This window comes from Eptesicus fuscus, chromosome 16 (assembly GCF_027574615.1).
Source record: "Eptesicus fuscus isolate TK198812 chromosome 16, DD_ASM_mEF_20220401, whole genome shotgun sequence".
In the NCBI taxonomy this organism is placed as follows: Eukaryota; Metazoa; Chordata; class Mammalia; order Chiroptera; family Vespertilionidae; genus Eptesicus; species Eptesicus fuscus.
Window position 1 is genome coordinate 59,759,041 of NC_072488.1, and position 18,922 is coordinate 59,777,962.

General features: G+C 43.5%; 1 protein-coding gene across 1 annotated transcript in view; it reads right to left on the reverse strand.

Annotated features, from left to right (window-relative positions):
- Positions 1-18,922, reverse strand: part of TMEM131 (transmembrane protein 131) — a 200,845-nt gene that overhangs the window by 60,814 nt on the left and 121,109 nt on the right. The window contains exons 8-12 of the mRNA XM_054728464.1: positions 16,945-17,025; positions 14,227-14,377; positions 14,063-14,119; positions 12,804-12,865; positions 2,575-2,683 (exon numbers count right to left, since the gene is read on the reverse strand). Of these exons, the coding sequence (XP_054584439.1) occupies positions 2,575-2,683; positions 12,804-12,865; positions 14,063-14,119; positions 14,227-14,377; positions 16,945-17,025 (460 nt within the window). The remainder of the gene's footprint in view (positions 1-2,574; positions 2,684-12,803; positions 12,866-14,062; positions 14,120-14,226; positions 14,378-16,944; positions 17,026-18,922) is intronic.

Genomic DNA, 18,922 nt, shown 5'->3' on the forward strand with positions numbered 1-18,922 from the left:
ACTAAGCCACAGTTGGACATCCTTAGCGCTGCTGAGGAGGCAGGAGAGGCTCCGCCACTGTGGCTACGCTTGCCCTCAGCCGGGATTGTGGCTGAGTGGCGCTCCCTCTGTGGGAGTGCACTGACCACCAGGGGGCAGCTCCTGCATTGAGCATCTGCCACCTGGTGATCAGTGCGCGTCATAGCGACTGGTCGTTCTGCCATTTGGTCAATTTGCATATTACCCTATTATTATACAGGATTATTGTATAGGATAATAGACATATGCTGTAATGCACCAATCAAAAAACATAGGGAGAGGGACCTGGAGATTATTATGCTAAACGAAATAAGCCAGTCAGAGAAAGACAAGTATCACATGATCTCACTTATATGTGGAATCTAATGGAACAAAATAAACTGATGAACATAAAAGATCCAGAGTCACTGAAGCATGCAACAGACTGACAAATTTCAGAGGGAAAGTAGGGAGAGGAAGAGATTAACCAATGAACTTATATGCATAGCCCATGGACAGACAATAGTGCAGGGGAGGCCTGAGGAGGGGATATCTGTAATACTTCCAACAATAAAGATAAATTTAAAAAGTGAAATAAAATTCCATTACAAAGAGCGCACTCTACAGTCCTGGTGTCTACTCTAATAGGATTTGACCTATAATTGGAATAGATATGTGCAAAAATCTATAAACATTTTACAAATATTGACTCATCTTGCTTTCTGAATTAAGACTTCCGGAATTTTTATTTATAACCTTTGGCTTTAATTCACTGAGGTTCAATGTGAAAAGCATTAAAAAATAAAACCTCTCCAAATTGAGAAAAAAAAAAAAGAAAAGAAATACTTAGCGTAGCTGAATAGATAAGAAAACAAGACCCAAATATATACTGTCCACAAGAAACCAACCTTAGAATAAAAGACACACAGAGACTGAAAGTAAAGGGATGGAAAAAGATATTTCATACAAATGGAAACAAATGAAAAAAGCTGTGGCAGCAATATTTATATCAGAAAGAAATAGACTTTAATAAATATAGCATTTGTGCCTGCCAGTATAGTTCAGTGGTTGAGTGTGGACCTATGAATGAGGAGGTCACAACTCGATTCCTGGTCAGGGCACATGCCCGAGTTGCAGGCTTGGATCCCCGGTTGGGGGCATGCAAGAGGCAGCTGATCAATGATTCTCTCTCATCACTGATGTTTCTATCTCTCTCCTTCTCCCTTCCTCTCTTTTAAGTCAACATATATATAAAAGAAATATAGCACTTGCTTTAAACAATGCTTTCCCCCTTTGCCTCTGTATTTAATTTTACACAATTTCTTTAAGCAGCACTTATTTTAGAGTCCATGATCTCAGAAGAACCAACATCACTGACATTCATTCATTTCAAGAATGAAAACATTCACTGGGTTGCCAGTCCATGAGCTTGAGAAGAACATGGGAGGCAGGGACAGCACTGTCCTGACGCAGACCTCATTCCTAGGACTTATCAGGAGGGTGGGTCCTCAGTGCTCTCAGGGGTCAGGAATTACTATTGGCTGCTCTCTTTCTTGGAAAGAAAAGAGAATGTACCTGCTAATTCTGATACTGGTGGTCGTGATTGTGGTATCTTAGCAACAAAGAAACAATTTATCACAGGCCTGAAAATAATTGTGGCATCAAAAACTTCTATAATCCTACTTGACAGCTGGATCATGACAGTATGCAACATATTTCATCTTGAGTGCCTCTGGAGTTTTCCCTGAGCTCATGGGATGAGGACTGAAGGTGGCACCCAGCTAGTGCAGTTGGTCCAGACCCTCCTGGGAACCCTCCACGTGCAAGCAGCAAGCATGGTGCTCTCACACTGTGCAGTGTTCCAACGTTCTGCTACACGCAGAAGGCTACTCAGTGATCAAACACTCTTCTGATGAGGAGCTTAGCTATAAGATGTGGACTGTGAGCAGATATGGCTTTATCATACAGCCAAAGTATAAGCTTCAGGGATCCTCACTTTTATGGGCCCCGATGACACAAGCCCCACTGCAAGTTTCAGTTCTCATTAAATCTAATTACATATAGTTAAGCAGCTATTATGTCACTATTTGAAAAATATTCTAGTAAAGTGGGAAAAATTAATAAAAAATACTACTCAAATATGTTTGTGTAGGTTGAGTTAACATTTCAAGTATCAAAATATATAGCATAATAATTTTATCACAAAAGCTATCACTTTAGCTTGGGCAGAACTGTATGCTGTGCTTATAAAAGCAAATATATGAAAATGTTAAGAGAATATTTTTGCTCTCAAATTCAAACATGCTTCCAAAATTCAAATACATTATCATCTAACTATGAAAATTAATGACTTCATAATTAAAACAAAGCATAATTGGAATATATATATAGGAGAGCCCAGTTTTAATTTAATTCTATTGTATTTGCCAATACTAATTTAGGCTTATAAAGTTATGTTATTTCCTTTCATTAAACAACCAAATAAGAGTTCTTGATGTTCTCTATATAAAGATGTTGATACAGAGGCCTTTTGTTTATCAAAATAAGGCACTGTATTAGAAAAAGTTTAATACTTACCATCAAAACTAATACTTGCAACTTTGGTATATTTACTTTCTGAAGCTTTTAAGGTAATTGGTTTAAAGTGTACCGTTATGGCGTCATTTTGGGGTGTGGGTCGAACACTCTGCAAAGAGAAAAATACAGATAGTAATGCTTTAGTCTAATTGTTCAGTTACATTACACTGGAAAGTATACTGGAAAAGTAAGGCAGAATCAAAATTTTAAAACTTTAACTATGTGGTCCCTTTAAAATGGAGTAAGCCAAACTAATAAAATGTTAAATTAATTTCAGTAGAATATCTTTATGAAATAAATGATCAAAAGAAAAATGTATGATAGATAAAAATCTAAAGACAAACTAGTATATGGGGTGTGAGTACATAAAACAAAAAAAGGTATATACTTTTTCAAGTGAATGCCTAAGTCATAAATTAAGAGAGGGAGACACGAAGATTTATGACCGAGTCCCTCTGAAAGAACCCATAACACTAAAATTTGTCATCCTGGTTAGATGAAGATGAACAATGAACATGAATTTGGGAGCTGCTGCTCCTTTGGCAAGACGGTGTTGCAGACCCATTCCTAACGCTGTTTTCTGTTGTCCAGGGCGCTCTGTGCAAGCGTGGTACTGCTGGCCAGAGGCAGGGTTTCATTCCCAGCTGAGCACTGAGCAGTGATGTGATCGCAGGGAGATGTAATCGGAAGATGTAAACTTAATAAGAAGTAACTTTAACTGATGATCCTCACTGACACAAAGCACTTTTCATTGGAAGGAACTTTAAAGATCCCACCTTCTTTCCCTGTTTAGAGATGAAGAGAACCATGCAGTACTGAGTGATGTTTCAGTAGCTAGGCATCAAGAGGCAGAATTGGAAGGGAGGGTCCCAACTCGGTCCAGGGCCCTTCTTCACCTGACAGCCCTTGCCCAAACATACACTAACATAACCACTACACAAACTGCTTTCCACTACCTACAGGCAGAGCATCTCTGGCCCAATGCTGGTAACTCAGCCATCAGCAGGTCTTGACTGGGCCTGGAACCATGGCCCTAAGTAGCTCTATAGTTTCTGTGCCTGAAATCTTCACAGGTATAGCACCTGCCTCATGCTCTCACAATTCTACTCTTTTCCTTCCCTTTTCTCTTTGACTACTCCTAATTTGCTTGTAATCTCTCATTGAGGCTGTGAGTTGATTTGCTTATCTATACATACAAAAAGCCAGCAACTGTAATAGCCATAATGACCATAAGGAATGACCGGTCACTATGACACCCACTGTGGCCAGCAAACCAGCCTGATCAGACGCCTGCCAACCTCATGGCCCCTCCCCCTGTCAGCCCACCCCTGATAGTATTCTCCCACCCCGATCAAGAGTGGGGCCGGCAGGCCAAGTGCCCCCTCTCTCCCTCCCGCCCTGATCAGCCCACCCGACCATGATAGGCCTACAGCCCCTCCCCCTGGCTGGCCCCACTCCTGATCGCACCCCCCCAATAGGGGGTGGGGCCGGCAGGCCGGCCAACCTCCTGCAGCCCCTCCCCCCACCCAGCCCCACCCCAGATCAGCCCCCCTACCCCAATCAGGGGCAGGGCTGGCCGGCCAACCACCCACGGCCCCTCCCCCAGGCTGCTGGCCCCGATCAGTACCCCCCACCCCAATCAGGGGCGGAGCCCGCTGGCCAATCGCCCGTGGCCCCTTCCCCCAACCGGCCTGGCCCCAACTGGGGTGGGCTGGTGGGCCAACCTCCTGCCATCTCCTCCTCCTGACAGGTCCAGCCCCGATCAGTCCTGATTGGGGCCGGGCCTGCCAGACACCACCCGTGCACGAATTCACGCACTGGGCCTCTAGTATTAATATACTTATTATCAATAAGCTTACTGCAATTAGCAACCACTTAAAGTACAAGTCTCTTCATTCCTTGAAGAGTGTGTGTGTGCTCAAAGCAGTTTGAACTGTAAGATAAACAAAAACTGGATAACATTTCATTTGGTTCCATTACTCTGTACTACTATGTTAGTATTAGAGGCCCGGTGCATGAAATTCGTGCATGGGGAGGTGTGTCCCTCAGCCCAGCCTGCACCCTCTCTAATCTGGGATCCCTCTCACAATCCAGGACTGCTGGCTCCCAACCACTCGCTTGCCTGCCTGCCTGATTGCCCCCTAACCACTCACTGCCATCCTGATGGACCCTAACTGCTCCCCTGCCGGCTCAATTGCCCCCAACTGCCCTCCCCTGCAGACCTGGTTCCCCCCAACTGCCCTCCCCTGCTGGCCTGGTGGCCCCCAACTGCCCTCCCCTGGAGGCCTGGTCCCCCCCAACTGCCCTCCCCTGCAGGCCTGGTCCCCCCCAAATGCCCTCCTCTGCTGGCCTGATTGCCCCCAACTGTCCTCCCCTGCAGGCCTGGTCCCCTCCAAGTGCCCTCCTCTGCAGGCCCGGTCACTCCTAACTGCCCTCCCCTGCAGGCCTGATCACCCCCAACTGCCCTCCCATGCCGTCCATCTTGTGGCGGCCATCTTGTGTCTACATGGGGGCAGCCATCTTTGACCACATTGGGGCAGCCATCTTGTGTGTTGGAGTGATGGTCAATTTGCATATTGTCTCTTTATTAGATAGGATTTCTTCTAAAGGAAAGGGAAGCAGTACAGAAGCACATGTGACAATTCCATAGTGAACAGTTTACAAGGGTGAGTTTGAGTAAGCTGCCCATCCACTGTGGGCCTGATTTTTTCCATCTGTAAAATCCTAAAGCAGTGGTTGGCAAACTCATTAGTCAACAGAGCCAAATATCAACAGTACAACGATTGAAATTTCTTTTGAGAGCCAAATTTTTTAAACTTAAACTTCTTCTAACGCCACTTCTTCAAAATAGACTTGCCCAGGCTGTGGTATTTTGTGGAAGAGCCACACTCAAGAGGCCAAAGAGCCACATGTGGCTCGCGAGCCGCAGTTTGCCAACCATGGTCCTGGGGCAGTGATGGCGAACCTATGACACGTGTGTCAGCACTGACACGAGTAGCCATTTCTGATGAGATGCGGCCGCTGAGGCGGCTGCATGCCGAGGATAAAACATTTGCTGCTCCTGAGGATGAAACATTTGCGAAATAATGTTTTTTCTTCAAGGTGACATACTACCTGAGTTATGCTCAGTTTTTTGGTGAAGTCTGACACACCAAGCTCAAAAGGTTGCCCATCACTGTCCTAGGGGAATGGATTAGCTATCTTCCAAGACTCCATCTAGCTACAACATTTTTTATTCTATTAATTTGGCTGTGTTTTCAAATTAGCCACTTTTATCCTGAGGTCAAGATTGTCAGACAATCTTACCAAGCTTTGTGGAGGACTTTCACAAATATGGCTCCAAACTCTCTCACCTGCTTGACTGACTAGGACAGAATAGCAAGGGGACCAAAACACTTGGCTGGTTGTAAACTTTGGATATTAGAAAAAATACATTCATAGGCAGACACAGACGAGATATCCTACCTAATAATAGACAAATATGCAAATTGACCATAACTCTGACACACCCACAAGCCACGCCCACCATCCAATCAGAGCGAGTATGCAAATTAACCCAACCAAGATGGCTACAGCCACAGAGAGCAAGGTTTCCTAGGTAACAGGAAGCCAAGCTTTCCGCCTGCCCTTGCCAGGCCTAAGCCTCCACTCAAGCTACAAAGTTTCAATTATAGAAGGTAAACAAATTCAAACAGAAATGGCAGCAGAATGGAGCTTGAGAGAGCAGGCCAGGGTTGCCGCCGGCAACAGGGGAAGCAAAGCTTTCCGCACACCCTGGCCGGGCCCAGGCCTCTGCTTAAGACTACAAAGTTTCAATTATAACCCCAACAGAAATGGCTGCTGGCCACGGAGGGAGCCCCAGGCTTGGCTCCGCTCCAGGCTACAAAGTTTCAATTGTAGAAGGAAAATAAATTCCAGATACCAGGGCCTCCGCTTGGGTTGCCAGGGGGCGTGGCCGGCCTGCAAACCACCACAGGCCCCTCACTCAGGCCGCCCCACGCCCCAAGGGAACCCCACCCTAATCAGGGACACTCTTCAGGGCAAACCAGCTGGCCCCCACCCCTGTACCAGGCCTCTATCCTATCTAATAAAAGAGTAATATGCAGATTGATCATCACTGCAACACACAATATAGCTGCCCCCATGTGGTCAAAGATCCTGCCCCCATGTGGACACAAGATGGCCACCACAAGATGGCCAGCAGGAGAGGGCAGTTGGGAGGCACCCGGCCTGCAAGGGAGGACAGTTAGGGGTGACCAGGCCGGCAGAGGAGGGAATCTGGGGGCAAACAGGCTGGCAGCAGAGTGCTTAGGGGATGATCAGGCTGGCAGGCAGAAGCGGTTAGGGGCAATCAGGAAGGCAGGCAGGCAAGCAATTGGGAGCCAGCAGTCCTGGATTGTGAGAGGGATCCCAGATTAGAGAGGGTGCAGGCTGGGCTGAGGGACAACCCCCCTCCATGCACAAATTTCGTGCACTGGGCCTCTAGTACAGACATATATATAAATCGGTTATTATTTATTTCTTTTTTCATTAGAACCAATCAAAGCATAATATGATAATGATATGCTAAGGCCACTCAACTGCTCACTATGACGTGCATTGACCAGCAGGGGGCAGAGGGTCAACAGGTCGACCAGTTGCTATGATGTGCACTGACCACCAGGGGGCAGATGCTCTGACCGGTAGGTTAGCTTGCAGCTGGGGTCTGGCCAATTGGGACTGAGCAAGATGGGCTGGACATGCCCTGGAGCCCTCCCCGCCTGGCCAGCCTCCCACGTTCCCCCCAGTCCCGATTGTGCACCAGTGGGGTCCCTCAGCCTGGCCCGTGCCCTCTCACAATCTGGGACCTCTTAGGGATGTCGGAGAGCTGGTTTCAGCCCGATCCTGCAGGCCAGGCCAAAGGACCCCACTGGTGCACAAATTCATGCTCCGGGCTCTAGTAATCCTATCTAATAAAAGGAGTAATATGCAAATTGATCTTCACTCCAAGACACAAGATAGCCACCCCCATGTGGTCAAAGATGGCTGCCCCCATGTGGACACAAGTTGGCCGCCACAAGATGGCTGGCAGGGGAGGGCAGTTGTGGGGGACCAGGCCTGCAGGGGAGGGCAGTGGGCGGGGGGGACCAGACCTGCAGGGGAGGATAGTTGCGGGGACCCAGGCCTGCAGGGGAGGGCAGTTGGGGAGGACAAGGCCAGGAGGGGAGGGCAGTTGAGGTGGACCAAGCTTGCAGGGGAGGGCAGCTGGGGGGGACCCAGGCCTGCAGGGGAGGGCATTTGCGGGGAGACCAGGCCAGCAGGGGAGGGCAGATGGGGGAACCAGGCCTGCAGGGGAGGGCAGTTGTGGGCAATCAGGCCAGCAGGGAGGGCAGTTGGGGGAGACAAGGTCTGCTGAGGAGGGCAGTTGTGGGCCATCAGGCCACCAGGGAGGGCAGTTAGGGGTGACCGGGCCAGTAGAGGAGGGCAGTTGTGGGGGGACCAGGCCTGCAGGGGAGGGCCATTAGGGGTGACCAGGCTTTTTGGGGAGGGCAATTGGGCGAGGGCAGGCCTGCAGGGGAGGGCAGTTAGGGGCAATCGGGCTGGCTGGGGAGCAGTTAGACATCGATCAGGCTGGCAGTGGAGTGTTTAGGGGGTGATCAGGCTGGCAGGCAGAAGCAGTTAGGGGCAATCAGGCAGAGGCAGGCGAGTGTTTGGGAGCCAGTACTCCAGGACTGTGAGAGAGATGTACCTCAAGGGGTCCCAGATTTGAGAGGGTGCAGGCTGGGCTGAGGGACACCCCCCAATCCCATGCATAAATTTCATGCACCAGGCCTCTAGTAATAATAATAAGCTCTGACTCTGCCTTGGCCAGATGGCTTAGTTGGTTGGAGTGTCGTTCCATATACCAAAAGGCTGCAGGTTTGATCCCTGGTTGGGGCATATACATGAGGAGCGATTGATGTTTCTCTCTCACATTGATATTTCTCTGTCTTTGCCTTTCACTCTCTCTTAAAAAAATAAAAAAATAAAAAAATATATATCCTTTGATGAGGATTAAAAATAACAACCCTGACTCATTTTCACTATTTGGAAAACTCATGCGCCTTATAGAATTGTTGCATTAAATAAGGTAATCCCTGTGAAGAACCTCTCATGGAGCAAATAAAAGAGAAAAGGGGGTACATGGGCCTATTTAATTCCATCATAAATGCACTGAACACTAACTTTTTTTCATTCACATTCTTAGGCTTAATTGCTAATTTCATTTTTCTAGGAAATGCTTATTAAAAAAGACATTTGCTGCTGAAACCAGTTTGGCTCAGTGAATAGAGCGTCGGTCTGCGGACTGAAGGGTCCCAGGTTCGATTCCGGTCAAGGTCATGTACATTGGTTGCGGGCACATCCCCGGTAGGGGGTGTGCAGGAGGCAGCTGGTTGATGTTTCTCTCTCATCGATGTTTCTAGCTCTCTCTCTCCCTTCCTCTCTGTAAAAAATCAATAAAATATATATATAAAAAAATAAAAAATAAAAAAGACATTTGCTGTGGTCCATTCATTGTATGTAAAAAGTTGGACCAGAATGTTTGGGCTATGTAAAGGCACTTACCCATTAAATCTCTAAACCAAGCATGTCAAACTCGTGGACATGCTTGCTCTAATCCCTGACATTGGAGAAGTGATTGCAGGCCTGAAGTCTGTCCAACAAGCACAAAAGCTCCCACTCTGACCCTGCTCTGTGCAATGGCCCCACACACACTGAAGAAACCAGTAACAGACAAAAAGTATGCAGAACACACAAACAATACAAATAATCTGACATCTGAAACAGGCAATGGCAGGGTGGTCCACTGGCTATCCAAAGCTGAAGAGGAATCTTGGATGCTGCAAGGAAGTTGTGCTTCTTGATGCCCCTCTGTGCAAGGGAGTGTGGCTGTGTTACCAGGTATGGGATAAATTTGTTCCATGTAAATAATAGGCTAAAGAAGAAATCCAGCATTAGCAGAGAAAATAAGTAGGGCCAAAGCAACCAGGACAAATCTAGCAGAAGGACAGGAAATTCTGGTATACTAAGCTATAAAATTTTGAAAAAATGAACCATAGTTCAGACTCTAGCTGGTTTGGCTCAGTGGATAGAGCATTGGCCCATGGACTGAAGGGTCCCAGGTTCGATTCCAGTCAAGGGCTCGTACCTCAGTTGCAGGCTCAATTCCTGGCCCCGGTTGGGGCACCTGTGGGAGGCAACCAATTGATGTACCTCTTTTACATCAATGTTTCTTTCTCTCTCTCTCTCTCTCTCTCTCTCTCTCCTTCTTCTCCTCCTTCCTTCCTTCCTTCCTTCCTTCCTTCCTTCCTTCCTTCCTTCCTTCCTTCCTTCCTTCCTTCCTTCCTTCCATTCTCTCTAAAAAAAAGAAAAAAAATCAATGGAAAAATATCGCTGGGTGAGGATTAACAAACAAACGAACAAAAAATAAAGTATTAAAAAAAAATCACAGTTCTGGATAAAAGAAAGATTTGAAAATGTTAACATACAGCAGTGATTCCTAGGCCTTTGAATTTCACTGACTGGTAAAATCTAGAATGTGCATGTGTTTATGCTTGTGGAGGGAAGTCTAAGAGAGGTTTCCTAAATTTTATTTTGTGAATGTGAGAATATTGGTGGTGGGGGAAGGAGAATCTCCTTCTCCTCTTACTTTCATTCATAAAATAAAAGATATTTTAATGTCAGAAAAATTAACAAAACCAAACGTTAGTTCTTTGAAAGGATTAATAAAATTGACAACCCTTTAGCTAGATTGATAAAAAAAAATTTAATATAGAGAAGACTCAAATTACTCAAATCAAGGACAAAAAAACAGGACATTATTACCTACTTAAAAGAAAAAGTATAAAAGAAAGTACTATGAACAATGGTATGCCAACAAATTAGATAACTTAGATAAAATGAAAAATCCCTAGGAAGAATAAGCACTAGAATTGATTCAAGGAGAAATACAGAATGTGAATATACCTACAGCAAATAAAGAGACTGAATTAGTAAATCTCAACTTCCCCCAAAGAAAAGCCTAGACCTAGATAGATGGCTTCATCGGTGAATTCTACCAAATATTAAAGAAAAATTAACACCAAACTTTTACAAACTCTTACCAAAAATAGAAGAGGAGGAAACACTTCCCAACAACACACACACACACACACACCTCTATTCATAAAGTGACAGCTATTGTAATGTCAAACAAAGAAACAGCATATTATTGCAGCATAGTCCTTTTCTAGAAAGTGTATTTTAAACTTTTTTAAACATACACACACTTAAAATGAATATATATATATATATATATTTATTATTTCTTTATTGATTTCAGAGAGGAAGGGAGAAGGAGAGAGAGATAGAAACATCAATGATGAGAAAGAATCATTGATTGGCTGCCTCCTGCACACCCCTTACCGGGGATCGAGCCTGCAACCAGGCATGTGCCCTTGGCCAGAATCGAACCTGGGACCCTTCAGTCTGCAGGCTGATGCTCTATCCACTGAACCAAGCCGGCTGGGGCATGAATATATTTTTGAAAGCAAGTCTATAAAAATACTAGAGGCCCGGTACACAACATTCGTGCACTGCGGGGGTGGGGTGGGGTGGAGGGAGGGTTACTCAGCCCAACCTACGCCCTCTTGCAGTCCGGGACCCCTTGGGAATGTCTGGCTGCTAGCTTAGGCCCACTCCCTGGGAATGGGTCCTTAGTGCTGCAACAGAGACAGAAGAGGCTCTCGCCACCATTGCCGCACTTGCCAGCCGTGAGCCCGGCTTCTGGCTGAGTGGCTCCCCCTGTGGGAGTATAATGACCATCAGGGTGCAGCTCCTGCGTTGAGCGTCTGCCCCCTGGTGGTCAGTGTGTGCCATAGTGACCGGTAGTTCCGTCGTTCGGTCTATTTGCATATTAGCCTCTTATATAGGATATACATTAAGGTTACTATTTAAAAAGAAAGATAACAAGAACAAGAGACATAATGCTGCTGCTTACAGATCTGGTGTTTTTGTTTCAATGGCAGGGTGGCCAGGTCATCTATGGAAAGGTCCTGGGCCCACTCCAGGAATATGGCAATATACCAGTACACAGCCAATGGCATCACAGGTCTCTCTCAACCTGCCTAACACTGGAGGGGCAGGAACCCCAGGTGGGGTGGTTTCAGCCCCTGTGCATACAAGGGAAGCTCTCTACCAGACCCCACTTCCCTTGCTCCCTCTCCCCCAATTCTTCCACCTAGCAGGAAGAGATACAGGTCAGAGATTAAAGACACTGCCTAGACTATGATCCTACTAGTGATCCCACTAGTGCATTAAAATGTGGTTACCTGGAATGACAACCTCTCGCTTCCTCATTTTGGGTTTGTATACTCTCCTCTCTTTGGTCTCTACCACCTGGTGGTAAACTCTAGGTTTGGCCATCCCTTAAGTCTCCAGCCCATCTATTCTCCCTCATTTTATCAGAGTTCTCCGAATTTAGGTTTCTAACATCAGCACATGTTATAATAAAAATGTACTGCTTTCCTTTTCCATTTTTCCCTATGAACGTATCTTGGAGACCTCATTAAGAGGCGAGGTTATGCCTACAACAAACTATGAATATCCCTGTCTTTTTTTTTTTTGGTCTTTTTGTGTACCTAAAACCATTTAATGGCACGCCAAATCCACTAAAGGAATAAAAGTCATCTGTTCTGTGTATATGTGTGAGGGGAAGTGGGGGCCCTAGTTTATAGTATGCTACTTAGGTAACTACTAGAGCTGCCAATTAGAAGGAACACCTGTGACAAATGTAAACAGCATTCTACTGTTACCTACCATACTTCTTTGCTTCATGATTTCTCTTGCCAACACATCTGAATTTTTTTTTCTTTTTATCTTCCTATACATTAAGTCTAACAACCAAACCTGATGGAATCTGTATAACCTGTTCTTCTTTGCACATGCCAGATAGGATTTACCAGAATCCACATGCCTTTTATATGATTCTGTCAACCTCATAAACTTCGGTTCAAACTTAACTTGGAGAAGATCGCCTACTTTCCCTTCTCATCCTTAAAATTTGGTGGTTAAGGCAGAATAGGTTTCTCACATCATACTTAGAATCAAGTTGTCACCAGGTCACCACGGAACAAAGTTCTTTTAGAGGAAGAGTTTAATTATTTTTAACTTTGCCATAAGTTTAAAAACAAAGAATATATAAATTAGTAAAAAGATAAGTAAAAACTTACTGTTATTGGTACATCTTTTGTTCCTGAATTTAATAAATGAAGATTTAAAACTTTTGGTAGATCTGTTAAAATTGAGGAAAAGAAATATTTCTTAAAATGGTGTGTTTTATAGCAAGTTAGAATCTTATTAGATAACAAATTGAATCTATTCTAGAACGTGAAATAAAATGGCCATCACATTAATAAAAATAAACATTAGGTAGGAATCACCTTACTCATACTAGTATGTACAGTGTACGTTACAAGAACTGCCCCTACCTCAACAAACCAAACCAAAACATTTTTTAGTGAAGTTGACATTAACACCTGTAATTTTCTAGCAAAGCATAATAAAGCAAATTGAAAATGTGCAATGTGAAATCATATTAAAACTGAATCTAATATTGAAAAATGGATCTTCAATTTCAAACAAGCAATTTTTAATTACACATGGCCCACAGACATCCCAAATTACAAGTACAACGCAGAGGTTAAGGGTGCTGATCCCCACGTATTTGAAAATCCACATCTCACTTTTGACCCTCCTAAAACTTAATTACATTCTCTCCGTATCTGAGGGGGGTTGGTTCCAAGGCACCCAGCAGATACCAAAATCTGCAGAAGCTCAAGTTCCTTATATAAAAAGGTTCAGAACAATGCAGTCTACCCTCCACATCCACAGATTCCCAAACACAAATTGAAAATCTGGTTTTCAATGCCTGGTTGGTTGAATCACAGATGCTAAACCTGGGATACAGAGGGACAACTGTATATTTATTGAAAAAATCTGCATATAAACAGACCTGTGCAGTTCAAACACATTGTTCAATCGTCAACTACACTCTCACTTTTTCCTTAATAAATCCTTAACTTGATTGTTTTCAATTTTAGAATTTGAATTCTTTCTCTGACCATCTTGGACACATTTTTAACATCATGTCATTATAATGCAATTAAATAATATCTAAACAAAAATCCAGAAGTAGGTGTGGAATTGGATTCCAACACTGGGATGCTACTTTGTGCTTCAACTTCCATTTAGAACACCTTTCTGAAGGTGTCCCATGACCTTGCTTTGCCGTCTGGTAAGCAATGGTGTCCCTCAGAGGAATGGGGTATAAACTGCAAGGATTCTCAGTTTCCCCAAGTAGATTTCTACAAGATCATACAACCCACAAGAAGGAACTTTCAAAGCTGAATTACAAAGGGGTTAAAGTAGAACCATTTAGTACCAAACAGGGTGTTTTTAAGACTTATAAAGACACTGTCTCTTTTTTTACCTTGTGTTCGCAGTGTACCAAAATCTAACATTTCTGTTGAGGAATAAATTCCAGGAGCTTGGAAAGAAGAAAAGTAAATAATTATATATTTCACTTTGCCAGAGTCAGACGCAATGAAAACAAACAAACAAACAAACTTGCAGTGCCTTCAGTTTTCCACGAACCTGTTGTAACTTCAACCTCAACAGGAAGAATGATGAACTCTGTGTTGTCTGAAGCGTTAGTCTTTATTCTTATGAAGGCTGTGTGGTTATCTGCTTCTCTGGAGGAAAAACTGGCTCTCATCACTCCCTTGGTTTCATAAGGAGGAATTTCCTGACAAGTTAACAGACCATAATGTAGCACACCTTTTTTAATGTTGCAAAGCCACCAGTTTATTAAATAAGATGACATGGACTGAAAAATGCATAATTATTTTATACTAGAGGCCTGGTGCACGAATTCGTGCACAAGTGGGGTCCCTCGGCCTGGCCTACGGGATAGGGCCGGAATTGGCTCTCCAATATCCCCCAAGGGGTCCCAGATTGCGAGAGGGTGCAGGCCAGGCCGAGGGACCCCACCGGTGCATGATCGGAGCCGGGGAGGAATGTGGGAGGTTAGCCAGCAGGGATACTGGGGAGGGTTCCAGGACATGTTGGGCCCATCTCGCTCAGACCCGCTTGGCCGGACCCCAGCAGCAAGCTAACCTACCGGTAGAAGTGTCTGACCCCTGGTGGTCAGTGCACATCATAGTGACTGGTGGACTGGTCAACTGTCTGCACCCTGGTGGTCAGTGCACGTAATAGTGACTGGTCGATCGGTCGACTGTCTGCCACCTGGTGGTCAGTGCACATCATAGCGAGCGGTTGAGTGGTCTTAGCATATCATTAGTATATTATGCTTTGATTGGATGAATGGCTGACCAGACACTTAGCATTATTAGGCTTTTATTATATAGGATACTAAGAAAAAATACAATGATAATTAAATACATTCCACTGACTATAAAATACATTCCAATTTGGGAGGATGTTAAAATGTCAAAAATGTGCATTGCCACTTTCAAAATCATCATTAAAAGGTAAAATTAATCTATAAAGTCAGTTGTTCTTCAATGTATCGGTGGTGCCTAGGTGTATAATTCAGTCCTGAAATGCTCTAATCAACAGAAATGTCACCATCAGAAGGAAGGTTGTATAGGAGCCTTTATATGGATAATCAAGAGAGCTTCCTTTCTGCTTTCCTTTCATTTAAAACCTAACAAAAACAAAGCCCCCAAGTAGAGCTGCAGTTTGCCAACTGTGGTCAGGAAGGCTGTAGTCATAGAAGACAGCACCAATTTTCAGGCACTAGAAAGAAGACATTGAAAAAATAGGCTTTTTTTGGAAGTGTAATTCTTTTCCTGGTTTTAGAACAATCTGGCTTTCCTTGTTTTAGAACAATTCTGGGATGATCGGAATTTCTCTGCACCTTTTGGCATATTTTAGGAAATCCCTGTGTTTTACATTTTATTGTTCTTCAGTCACCCTACTCTCAACTTTTTAAAGTAGGAAGGAGGCGACTGGAACCCTCCTGGGGCTACTAGAGCGAGACCATCCACTCATCCAATTTGCCCATCTCTGGGAGCTGGCTTGGTCTCTGGATTTTCAGGTACTGAAATGAACTGGGGGTGAGGTCAAGGCCAACTGACGTTTTTCTCTCTAGCTTTGTAGGACTAGGAGTCACTCTATCTTTTCTTGTACTCACTGGGAGTATTAAAACATTACGCAATTTCTGCTACCATTCATTATAGTTCTTAAATAATTAGAAATCTGAATTCTCTTATGTTTATTAGATACCCATTATATTTCATAGTAAATTCTTAGTTCTATCTAAATATAAAAATTTAATACCTTATAAAGTTAATTTTCTGAAGCATTGTTTTTATACACTATTTCTCTCAAAGGCTTTTCAAATAATAACAATTATAAGGTAAAATATTTTGCAGAAAGGATATAAATGGACCACTGTTATGTATTGCTACCTGATAGTATGTTTCTATATCTTAGCAGTTAGCTGATTACTGACAAATTTGCTTCTAAATGTTTAAGTCCTAAAAAGACCCCACATATCCTTTCACTGGTTGAGACTGGTGTTTAACAGTGCAATTCATAAAGAAACGTTTATCTTCAGAACTTTTCAGAGTGGCACTGTCAATGTGAGTGGCCTTGATACAAAAGCTGCATTTACTTACGTCTTTTCCCCCTTTGATTAAAGCATGGTAGATGACATTAAAACCCCAAACTTTCCTATGGCAGGAACCTTTGCAAGTAAGGTAGTTACAACATATTCATTAATTTGGTTAATATTTGGTAGTATTCTCTAAGGAAAAGTGGTTTTCTATGCACTGACAGAAACTACTGCTAAATAGTCAACATTAAAGGTGGACATAGGTCACCTAAGAATTTAAAAATTTCCAAGTCATCATAAAGGGTTTGACTATGTTTGCTCTGCAAATGCCATCTCGTCTAGTAAGTCCGATGGGTCAATTCTCTACCTTCAAAAATCGAATGGAACCTTTCCACAGGGTGTTTTTCTTTTCTTTTCTTTTTTTTTTAAAATCTTAGAGTAAGCAAATTATAAACGATTAGATTCAGAGACACCTTTACCAATATAAAATCCCTTCCTTTCCACACAGTGGATTAAAGATTTCACCAATTTTATTCACTACTCTTTCCAAAAATTACTTTTCTCTCCCTCTCTCAACCAATTTTCAAATATACAATTTTCAATATTAAACAGCAATTAAGAAATCGTCAACCCTATTTTTTCAGGTGATAAGGAATTAAGTCTTTTGTGGTGTATTTAATAAAATCATTGGTTTCGTGCAACCACATGTGAGAAGAAAATGTGTTAGTACTCACCCACAATTTTTTGGTCCCTCCTTGTTGACCTGTTGGAAGTTCTAGGTGAAGATCTCCTCCACTAGAGTACATTTCTACAACCTGCGACAAAAGAGCCATGACAGTTAAGTTCGAAATCATATCCTCAATGCATGTGACTTGCTGTTATATGGAAATAAGTTTGATAACCTAATTGTTTATCAGAAAAGATTTAAAAACATTTACAGATATAAATGTAGGGTAAGTGTCATGTCATATCACCAGAGTCAGTGCCCCATATGTGTAAACAATGGTGGTAGTTTTAACAAAAACAAGTTGACTTTGAAATATAAAACTGTGAAACAATGTAAGTATCTCAAATACTGAATTTTCAAAAATCCATCCATCGGACACTTACAGTTTATGAAAATGATCAAATTATAGAAATACAAATTCTTATAGTAACACAAGTGCTTTTTTATTCACACATCCTATTAAAAGGCTGATATGCAAACAGACCGAACGGTGAAACATCAGGAACTGAACAACTGGTTGCTATGATGTGCACTAACCACCAGGGGGCGTGTGCGGAACATGGTGGGTGTTGGCTGCAGCACGATGGTGGAACAGGTGAGCGTGGGCGCCAGACCAAGGCGGGGTGCCCGTTGCTGTCCTCGGGGCGAGCCTCTGGTGGTTACTGAAAATTCTTTGCTTCCGTGTGCAGTGGTCCAGCCTGGTTCTCACACCTGCTGCCGGCGTCGGTCCGCCATCAGTGGGTGCGAGGGGTGACTGCTGGCCCTGATTGCCCCTGAGGGCTTCTTCACCTCCCCCTTTTCCTGAGGGGCACTGGGGCAGCAGCCACCGCTTGCACCCGCTGCTGGCGCCGGCCCCAATCGCTCTGCACCGTCAGTGGGTGCGAGCGGGACCGGGTGGGAGTGTGGAGGATGGGCCAAGACCCACCCCTGTACCTACCTCAGCCTTGTGGCCCACAATTCCTTTCAAGGTGCACGAATTCATGCACTGGGCCCCTAGTTTATAATAAGTCCCAGCAGTGGACCTAATAGCTGCTATAATTGTGAAACAGTGAAGAGTGTATTTTCTGAGACATATACAACAATTTTAATGTAGTAAGAAAACATTTGGTTTCCACTGGCCGCAAAATCACAGGTGCTGTTACTGCCTCTGTGGCTTGTACCTATACTCATGATTTTTTAAAGTTGTTTTAATGAGGTATAACTGATGTACAATAAACTATACATCTTTAAAGTATACAGATGATGTATTCTGTCTGACATATGTATACAGTGTAAAGCTACCACTTCAATTTAGATATGTCATATACCCATTACCTCCTAGTTTCTTCATGCCCTTTGCAATCCACTGTCCCTCTCGGACCCCCTCCAATCCCCAGGTAACCACCGAGTTGCTCTAGTCCACTCTAGATTCATTTGTATTTTGTAAAGTTTTACATAAATGGAATCACAAGTCTGTATTCTTGTGTCTGGCTGCTTTTAATCAGTATAATGATTTTGAAATCCATCATGTTGTATGTATTTATAGGTAACTTCTTTTCAATTCTGTGGATTATGCAATAATTTTTGACCCATTCACCTAGTGATGGACATTTGGGTCGTTTCCAGTTTTTGGTCATTACATATAAAGCTGCTATGAACATTGCATTTATAAATCTATGTATGGACGTCTGCTTTCCTTTCTCTTAGTAAAGACCTAAGAACAGAATAGGTCCTGTGGTAGGAGACTTCCTTTTAATGGCAGGTAACCCTATCTCCTAATAAGAAATAGTATATTTAATTATGCAAATCTGGGGTGAAGTAATAAAAGAATGGGTGGAAACATCAGTAGTTTTATTACAAAAGTCCTCCAGGGGCATATAAAAAAAGAACAAAGAAGGAAAACAGTAATACTTTAGTATAAACTTAAAGGTTTTTGGTGAGTGTGGTACTGTTAAAGAAATGCACTGGGAAAAGACTAGTGGGTTAGGATTTTTTCTGAGTATTAC